Below are 9,344 nucleotides of genomic sequence, written 5' to 3'. Positions count from 1 at the left end.
CTTAGAGACAGGAATAGGACAAAATCAGAAGACTGCGCTTGTATTTTATAAGCATCTCAAACTCGACACAAGCAACAGCGCATACATAACATCTTCCTCTTTATCTACTCAAACCTGCTTCTCAGACTTACCCACCCTCCCCTCAATTAGCACCATCACCTGCCCAGGGTCCAATAGACAACCCAAATGAGAAAATAAAACCTGAGGGACAAGATGGGTTTGTTTGTAATGCCTGAACTTCCTGATGTTTGCGGTGAAATACCCCTATTAGTCTCATAAATAAATTAGTTTCTGAAGAAACAAAAAAATCTTCCTACGACCCCAGTAAACACACAGACAGCATGTGCCCTAAATCACCATCCATCAGGAGCCTGGTGGAGCACTCAGCTTACTACAGAGCCAGCATACAGGAATCGAGGAGCTGTTAGGTCAGGAGGTCTCTGGGCTCTCCCCACTGCAACCACTTCGATTCTAAAACTGGTCCCTACATGTCCGGGGGGGCTCCCATCTTCCCTTGGCCTTGAGTGCGGGGAGTCTCCAGTGGGGGTCCGGACTGCGTCTGCGTGAGTTTTTTAAATGGATCACCTCCGCTATTACGTCACTGACAACGTGAGACTGTGGAAATATAGAACTAGGAGTAAAAACATTTCGTTTTGTGAAACCAACATGTTCTTTCTGCCTAAGCTGCTTTTCACGGTTCTTCTCTAGATGGGAACGCCACACAGCCCTCAGGGGTGCCCGCTAGGTGGCGCTCGTCCTCCACTGTACCCAGGCGGGTTCAGGCGTCCGTTCAATTCTTTTTAAACCTGAGAGGTGATCTTCATTCCTGGCTTTTTACAGGTAAGAAAACGAAGCTCCAAAGTGTCTTCCGTGAGGTCGTATCACTGCATTTTAGAGCCTTGAGCAAACTCAGGTCCCCATATTTCTGAACCCAACTAACTTCCATCACCTGGCTGTCTGTCTCCCTCTACACACGGTTTAGTTTATTGATTAAAATAATAATGGTGTTGCGGCGCCTGGGTGGCTCAGTCGTTAAGTGTCTGCCTTCGGCTCAGGTCATGATCCCAGGGTCCTGGTATCGAGCCCCGCATCCGGCTCCCTGCTCGGCAGGAAACCTGCTTCTCCCTCTCCCACTCCCCCTGCTTGTGTTCCCTCTCGCTATGTATCTGTCAAATAAATAAATAAAATCTTTAAAAAATAATAATAATAATAATAATGGTGTTTCTTTCTTTGTATGTAACAAGGTTTGGGTTCAGTTCTGCAGGCCTTAGAGTCCTTTATTTTCAAATGCTTGGAACAAAAAAATCGTCATATTTGCCTGCCTGGATCTTTTCTTTGATTTCTTTAAGTTCCGAGCTCCTTTTCTGATGAATGAGTAGATAGAAATGGGTATGGAAGACTATGAGAAACGTTTAACGAGAATAAATGTGAAGAAGGTTTGAGAAAAAACCGATTAGAGTAGAAAACCCAACTAGACTGGCATTAGCCAAAGTCAGATTTAAATCCTGATTCAGCCACTTACTGATGGTCAGGTCATTTAAACTCCGTGAGTCTCAGTTTGCTCATCTATAAAATGGGGATAATCATGTTTTCTACTAACCACACCCCAAGGGTTGTGTAGATTAAATAAAACAATAGGCTGTGGCTCCTGGCACATTGTTGGTAAACAACATTTGTTTAAATACAAAACCTCCTTGGCCCATAATAATCCTTCTCTTCCGTCTGATATACCTGGACCATGTTCATGAAAAACCCTGGTGGGGGTCGGGAAACGGATGACTTAGGAACCCATGAGCCGGTGTCTGCTGGCGGGAAAGTGGCATGTAGCTTGAAGTCTGGGGTGCCGCGGATGCTTGGAGTGCCCTCAGGAGCCTGCGGATGGGGACAGACAGTCAGTCCCGGGCGCGGCCTCTACCTAGACCTGGCTCTGGCGAGCCTGCACTGCCTCCCTCCTCCCGCCCGCGCGCCAGTGAGCGCTGTTCAGCAGCGTCTCGGAGGACACCAGATACAAGCCCTCCTTTTAAAGGACTGCGAAACTCGACCTAGAGAAAGCAGGTGACTTCAGTCAAGGTCATCGGCGTCTGAGGGCCAAGTCCCGCGTGGCCTTCCACTGCACAGCCGCTGCGGAGTGGCCTCTCACTCCCTGGGGCCTCTCCCAGCACAGAAGGCGGCCTCCCCCCCAACCCGCCCCTCGGCCAGGAGACCCAGGACCGCCGAGGGCGCAGGTGGAGGGCGCGGGCGCGTGCGCAGCAGCTTTTGGCGCGCGCCGGAGGGCCGGGGTTTCCCCCCTCCTGGCCCCCTGGTCTCTCCCACCGCCCTCCCATCCTGCGCCCGAAGCTTCGCGCCCCGCAGCGCTTCGGCCCGGGGCTGTTCCCGGGGCGGGAGGGCGCCGCACGCCAGGGGCGCGCAGGAACCGAACTGCGGAGGAGAAAGAAGAGAGAGGGGTGGGAGGCGAGAGGAAAGGGAGGAGAGGGAGAAGACTAGGACAGAGCGGGCCCAGGGGCCGAGGAGGAAGGCTCGGGCGCGGAGCTCCCCGGCCGCCTCCTCGAAGGCTAGCCGGCTGCCGGGGCTCCGCGGCTCCGCCGATTCCCGGGGCGGGCCCAGGCCGAAGCGCGGCGCCGACGGAAGGTCAGGCGCGGTCAAGCAGCCGCGGGGTTCCGGGAGCTCGCGGCCACGCCCGGGTAGATGGCCCTCAGTGGGCTGCGAGCCGGGCCCTGCTGCGCCCGCGCGCACGCGCCCCTTCCCCGCCGGCCCCCGGCCCTCCAGCACGCGCTGACCAGCCAAGCCCTCGCCACACGTCCCAACTCACCGGCCTTGATTCTGCGCGTGTCCGGGCCAATCTCTGCCTACGACCACCTCTGCTCACCGTCCCCCAAAGCCTTTTCATCCCCACCCAGCCCCTTACTAGCAGCTTCTAGCCGTAGTTCCAGACCAGGGTACTTACACACCTCCTGGCCCTGCCTGCAGCCCGACCGACGGGTCGACAGCCGCTGCGGTTGCCCAGAGATGACACGGGGCTCTCACGTTGTGCCTGCTGAAGACTCTCTTGCACTCTGGGCACAGAAAACGGACGACTCAAAACCTCGGAACTGCATCTTTAATGCTTTGACAACTTCTGCCGAAGACTGTGGCAAAGGGCATATCCTACTGTGATTCGGGTTTCTTTTTAAAAAATAAATTTTTGGGGGGGGCAACTAAATAGTAGTTACTATTTTCAAGTAAGTCTCTGTATAGCCCCCAAACTTACTCTCATACGAGGTCATTCAACCGCCAGAACATCTCCGTTGCCTGTGTGTGCGGAACTCACTCTATTATTTGTCCACACCAAACCCTCACCCCACAAAGGCATAGCTGTCTGAGACACACAGTTCACACCTGCCCATCTCTCACCTTTGGGGCGACTTGTGTCCATCTCCTTCTGGACGCGCTCCCCAGAGAATAACAGGATGGTGGGGGAGGGAGGAAATTTAAAGAGTAAATAAAGGTCATCGGGAGGAAGGAAAGACACGCTTTCTCTTGAAACTCAGGAGTATTCTGTTTTCCTCCCGGCCTGAAGAGCGTCCGTTTCTTACCTGTGTCGGATACTGACACCAAATTTAAGCACCTTTCCCTCAAAAGTGATGTAACCCTAAAGAGCTATAAAGGGCAATGATCTCTTCAAGTGCGAATTTTTAACCCAAGCTCATTACCGAATCTGCACTGTAGTGTATTGGGGATGCAAAAAAGCATCATGTAGCTAAAATGCTGGAAAGTACACATGCTGCAAAGCCCTTTCCCACACACATACTGAGCTGAAAACTATGAAGAGTGTGTGTATTTCGTACTGTGGTGCACAACAAGAACCACCAAAAAGAAAGCAACAGGGGAAAATGCTGTTTATTTTAGTGACACCAAAAACACCAATTTACTAAACTAAAATCACAGTTCTTTAAACTTACTTAATGGTTCAAGTTGTGTCTTTGGTGTTAAGCTAAACCTTTGGTAAGAATTATGGAAGACAGTAAAGTATGTTACTTGAGCAAATTTTTTATTTAAAAATAAATAACATAAATAAGTAACAAATGTTTTCATACCACAATATTTGTGTTTCCTAGCTTGGTTCCTTCTATTACATAAAACAATCCATCACTTATTTTTTAAGAGAATTTAATGTCGTCAGTTCAGGAGCATGACTACGGTAATTCCCATATAGTCCTTTAAACAAACACGTATCTTTTCTAATCTGATTCCACTCACAAGTAACAGAATATTTAAAGAGCAAATTGAAATATTTTTTCCCTCCTTTCTGGTGTAAAATTTAACAAACTCCAATTAAATTCAGTATTAACCGTCCAGGGAAATGACCGCGCAATTTCCAGAAACTCTCCCAAAGATGACTTCTCATTTCTCGCCTGCCTTTAGTTCTCTAACTGTACCATCTTTTTCTTTTTAATTCCTCCATAGAAATCGAATCAAATAGAATACGGTGAAGGAAAAAAATATTTCTAGTGATTTTAATTAATTGATTGTATCAATGAAAAGAATTAACAGTGAGGAAGCCGCGAGACTATAAAGGTTTAAAAAAAAGCATTTTGTTCTTATCTTTGAGCCTTCCTAGAAAACAGAAAACTGCGCGATTTACCGAACTGCGTTATCTTGGATTTCCCCCCTCCCCACACTCCCACGTTTAGATTTCGACTCGACTATTAAATATCGTGTTCCACAAAAGCGCAGGAATGGGTGGATACATCTGCAGAGATAAGAAACGCGAATTCTCGGACACCGTGTGTGGGTGGGTAAGCCTCCCGGTTGCTGGAGGATGCTTCGAGGACTAGGCTCGGGAGGAAAGGGGTTAAGTCAGACCCTGACTTTCTCCGCGCAACGTGCCCAGTTTTGTCTGTTAAAGTCAACGTCGCCCAGCTGGAACCAGCCAATAGGCGGCCTGGAGGGCCCCCGGACAACCCAGTGAAGGGGCGTGGCCTGAAGCTGTCACTCAGCGGTGAGGAATGACACCCGCGCGGGAGGGGGGATACGGTGGAACGCCGGGGAAGGAAAGAGAGAAGAAACAGATAAAACCAGAGCAGGGGGTAAAAAGGTGCCCCGCGCCTCTCGGAATCCAGAGGTCGCCGCCGTCGCCGCCGCCGCCGCCGCCGCCGCGGCCGCTGGGGGTGGGCTCCGGAAGAGCCGGACCAACTGGGAGGGAAAGGAAGAACCAGGAGCGAAATCGGGCAGCCAGGGAAGAGACCGAGGCGCAAAGAAAAAGTGACTCCGGCCGTGCGCCCCGGAGGCGCTCAGGAGGGGACTGCAGCCGCGGTGGGGGCCCTGCCGATCCGCCCCCAACATCCTCAGAGGTGGCAGACCCCCGCCCGCCCCTAAGGGCGCGAGGCGATGAGATAATCCTGCTGAGCTACGAAAGGAGAGCGTCTGGCTCTGGATTCGGGGGGAGGGGGTCTCTGGGAGGGCTGGGCCTCGGAAGTGGGGGTGAGGGTCGGCGCTGATCCCGGGCCAGAGGGGGGCGGGGGCTGCTGGGCCGCGCAGGAGTGGGCTGCAGGGGCCTCGCGCGCCCGGCTCACTCGCACTGCGGCGGCCCGCGCGCTGCGTCCAGCTCGGAGCTGCCCTGCGCCCCAGCCGCCCGGCCGGTCGGCTGCCCTGGCCCACGGCGCAGATGGCTGTGCGCGGCGCCAACACCTTGACGCCCTTCTCCATCCAGGCAATCCTCAACAAGAAAGAAGAGCGCGGCGGGCTGCCCGCGCCAGAGGGGCGCCCGGTACCCGGGGGCACCGCGGTGGCAGTGTCTGAGGCGCCCGCTGTCTGCTGCTGGCGACTCTTCGGGGAGACAGACGCGGGCGCTCTGGGGGGCGCGGAGGACTCTCTGCTGGCGTCGCCTGCCGGGACCAGAACGGCTGCGGGGCGGACCGCGGAGAGCCTGGTTGGTTGGGACTCGGACTCGGCGCTGAGCGAGGAGAACGAGGGCGGGCGGCGCTGTGCGGACGCGCCGGGGGCCAGCGGGGCCGGCCGTGCAGGGGGGACGCTGGGCCTCGGCCAGCCGGTCTGCGAGCTGCCCGCCGCCAAGGACCTGGAGGAGGAAGCCGCAGGCCGGAGCGACAGCGAGATGTCGGCCAGCGTCTCAGGTCTGCCGAGGCTTGGCGGGGAAGGGGGCCGGGCTGAGGGGCTGGGCAAGGAGGGCAAACATGCCGAGTGGGGTGGGCCTGCTGTGAGTACCCTGCGCCGTGGGGCCCCGTGGCTGGTCGGGACCCTAAGCTCTTCGCGCTGGCGCAGGCGGCTCTAATCCTCCGGGAACTGAGCCCGAGAGAGAACCAAGAAACTCCTCAGAGCCCTGCGTCCTGGGGTGAGGCCTGAGACGTCCTGGGGCAATTGTGCCCTAGACTGGGCTAAGAGAAAACCACTGCACCCTGGCTTTAAGTCCATCGCCGGGGCTTCGGTCTGTGTCCAAATCCCTCAAATCATCGACAGGGAAGAGCCAGGGGCCCAGAGACCTCGAGTGGCCAGGGCCCTGGCCCCTGGCCCCTGGCCCACAGAACAGAAACGCTCCCAGCTCGAAGTCCCAAGGCTTCGAGGTCCCAAGGCTCCGAGGTCCTCCGCTCAAGGACTGGTGGTGAGGGATACCTCTAAGTGGTACGGAGGCGTGCATCTGCCAAGCCTGGGCTTTGCGGGGAGGGCTTATTTAGCTTTCCCAGACCTCAGGGTCAGGGGAGCTGGGATGGGCTGAGGACCCAAGACCTGGCGGCATACCCTGCAGCCGGCTGAAGGCAGAGGGGCTTGATGTGGGTCATCCCACAAGTAGCAGGGAGAGGAACATCCTCTGCCAGGGCTGGCAGGTCACTGGGTGGGAAAGACCCCCACCCCCATCCCCCTGTCGGCTGGTCGCTGCTGTAGGCCTCACGCTGGCTACAAGTAAATAGTATTTGCCAGAGCCCAGAGCTCTGAACCTCTCTGCTAGGGTCCTGTGGGGAGATCCAGGAAGAGGCTGAGGAGCTGGCGTCAGATTAGGGTTCAAAGACTCGAAGCAGGGGCACCTCCCTCTCTTAACCCTCAATCCTTAGCCCGCTTCTCATTTCCTTGCAAAGAGAGAGAGAGAGAGAGAGAGAGAGAAGCCCACCAAGGCTTTGGAGCAGCCTATTGCCATAGACCTCACACAATTCCGGGTGGTTGGGGAGTGGGGGTAAGACTCCGAATACATCTGTCTGAGGATTCGGCCCCCCACCTTCCCGTTATATGCACTCGACACGTGTGTGCTGCGACAATGAGCGTGTATGAGTGTGAGTGTGCCAGAGGCGGGTAAACCCAGGGAGGGAGCAATGTCGAACCCCAGGGCTCAGCGCTGAGAACTGAGAAGGCTTGTGAGGATGCTCAGGCCCGGTGCCCCCGCATTACTGAGGGGAGCCTGGGGCCCAGTGAGGGCAGGGAGCTAGATCTTGGCCACACAGCATTGATACAGCGGCTGAGTCCCCTTCCCGAGCGGGGCAGGCCTAGATGCAAGAAGCTAGTGGAACAGGGTTCTGAGACTGATCTCCAGGACCCGCGGCTTACAGACCCTCCCCAAGCGCTCTGCTGGGATCGAAGTGTATTTCCGTACCCCCCCCCCCCCCCCCGCAGTTGAGGCCAGACCTCTCTTCTCTGCGACGCTGACAGTCTGTTGTTTCTGTTCCCAATGGGGTCCGCAGGCGACCGCAGCCCTAGGGCCGAAGACGACGCTGTTGGCCCGGGAAGTGCACGCGTGCCGGCGCTGTGTAGCCGAACCGGCGGCGGCGGCGGACCGGCGGGCGGCGCGGAGGAGGAGGAGGAGCCCGCCGCGCCCAAGCCGCGCAAGAAACGCTCGCGGGCCGCCTTCTCCCACGCGCAGGTCTTCGAGCTGGAGCGCCGCTTCAACCACCAGCGCTACTTGTCCGGGCCGGAACGCGCCGACCTGGCCGCGTCGCTGAAGCTCACCGAGACGCAAGTGAAGATCTGGTTCCAGAACCGTCGCTACAAGACCAAACGCCGGCAGATGGCCGCCGACCTGCTGGCATCAGCGCCCGCCGCCAAGAAGGTGGCGGTGAAAGTGCTGGTGCGCGACGACCAGAGACAGTACTTGCCCGGCGAGGTGCTGCGGCCACCCTCGCTGCTGCCACTGCAGCCCTCCTACTATTACCCTTACTACTGCCTCCCCGGCTGGGCACTGTCCACGTGTGCAGCCGCCGCGGGCACCCAGTGAGCCGGCCCGGGGCGAGGCAGCAGACGATCCCCGCGCCCCAGCTCCGGACGGCCGCAGACCGCTGTGCAGGTTGTGCTCCGTACGAGGGCGCCCCGCCGAGGGGGCAAGTGGAGGACGAAATCCAGCCAGGCTCAAAATCCAAGAGCGCGCCCGGGCAGCGGGACTGAGTCTGTCCAGAGGGGGCGCCTTTTTCTAATTTGAATGGAGGCACCCTATGGCCTAGGGGCCTTGCTCCCCAGTTGCCTGCCTGGAAGCTCTTGGACATTATTTATTATCACAACAAAGTTGGATTTGGATTGTATCTGCCAGGAGACGGCGTTTCCCTGGAGCGCAGAGAACTCCTGGATCCACGTAGCCTGAATCCCCAGAATTTCAGGCTGGCTGGGAGCTTCGTGCACTAGGCCACAATAGTTCATGGTATCCATGCTACCAATCTATGTTTATCTACATATCTATTTTTTTGGAAATTGCATTTGTAACAAAGGGGTGCGTGCGGAACCTTGACAGCCCCAAGGAGCCCCGAGCGATGGGCGTTGATTTGAACCGTGAAAGGTTTGCTTTTGGGGCCCTCTGCCCCCACCCCTCCCCGTGTCAGAGCCGGGGTGGGGACGCCCTGTTGGATGCTGAATGTAAAGAAGGGAGCCTCTGAGCACAGGGCAGGGCAGAGCCCCCTCCCCCCCCAATCTTTCCTCTCTGAAGTCCAGGGCCGCTTCCAACTGGGGAGCTTCCTGGGAACCCCAAACGGGGAAAGAGCAAACCCAGCAGCCTTTGGCAGAAACTTTTTTATTTCTTTTTATTTTTGTAAAGGAGGTTAAAACGTGTAGCACTTTTCGGTTGTTTGTATTCAAATAACGGTTATTTTTGTATTCAATGTGAATATCCCTGACCAGCCTTTCCCGGGCGTCCCCCACAGTTCCGACGCCGCGGGCCCTTTGTCTCTACGGACCATTCTCCGCGGCTCCTGCGTTCTGACCCAGGATTCTCCCATCCCTGCCCCTGCCCCTAAGACAGATGATCCTGTCAACCTCGTTGCTTTTTGCCTCCTTAAGGGCACTGTGCACTCAACTAGAATATTAACTTTAAAAAGATTTGTGAAGTTTGGAAGCTCTGTTCGCTTTATCTTTCTTTTTCCTTTAATTTATAAACTTTT

The 9,344-nt window shown here is 56.1% G+C and overlaps 1 protein-coding gene across 1 annotated transcript; it reads left to right on the top strand.

Moving 5' to 3' along the window:
* The first annotated feature begins 5,644 nt into the window (after positions 1-5,644).
* On the top strand, positions 5,645-8,194 carry NKX3-2 (NK3 homeobox 2). Its single transcript, XM_032397379.1, has 2 exons — positions 5,645-6,110; positions 7,665-8,194. The coding sequence occupies exons 1-2, from the start codon at positions 5,645-5,647 to the stop codon at positions 8,192-8,194; spliced, it is 996 nt and encodes a 331-aa protein (XP_032253270.1).
* The last annotated feature ends 1,150 nt before the right edge of the window (positions 8,195-9,344 follow it).

The sequence above is a fragment of the Phoca vitulina genome, unplaced genomic scaffold (assembly GCF_004348235.1).
Source record: "Phoca vitulina isolate PV1807 unplaced genomic scaffold, GSC_HSeal_1.0 scaffold3, whole genome shotgun sequence".
In the NCBI taxonomy this organism is placed as follows: domain Eukaryota; kingdom Metazoa; phylum Chordata; class Mammalia; order Carnivora; family Phocidae; genus Phoca; species Phoca vitulina.
The sequence above is the reverse complement of the archived record's forward strand: the minus strand, read 5'-3'. Positions and strand labels throughout refer to the sequence as shown.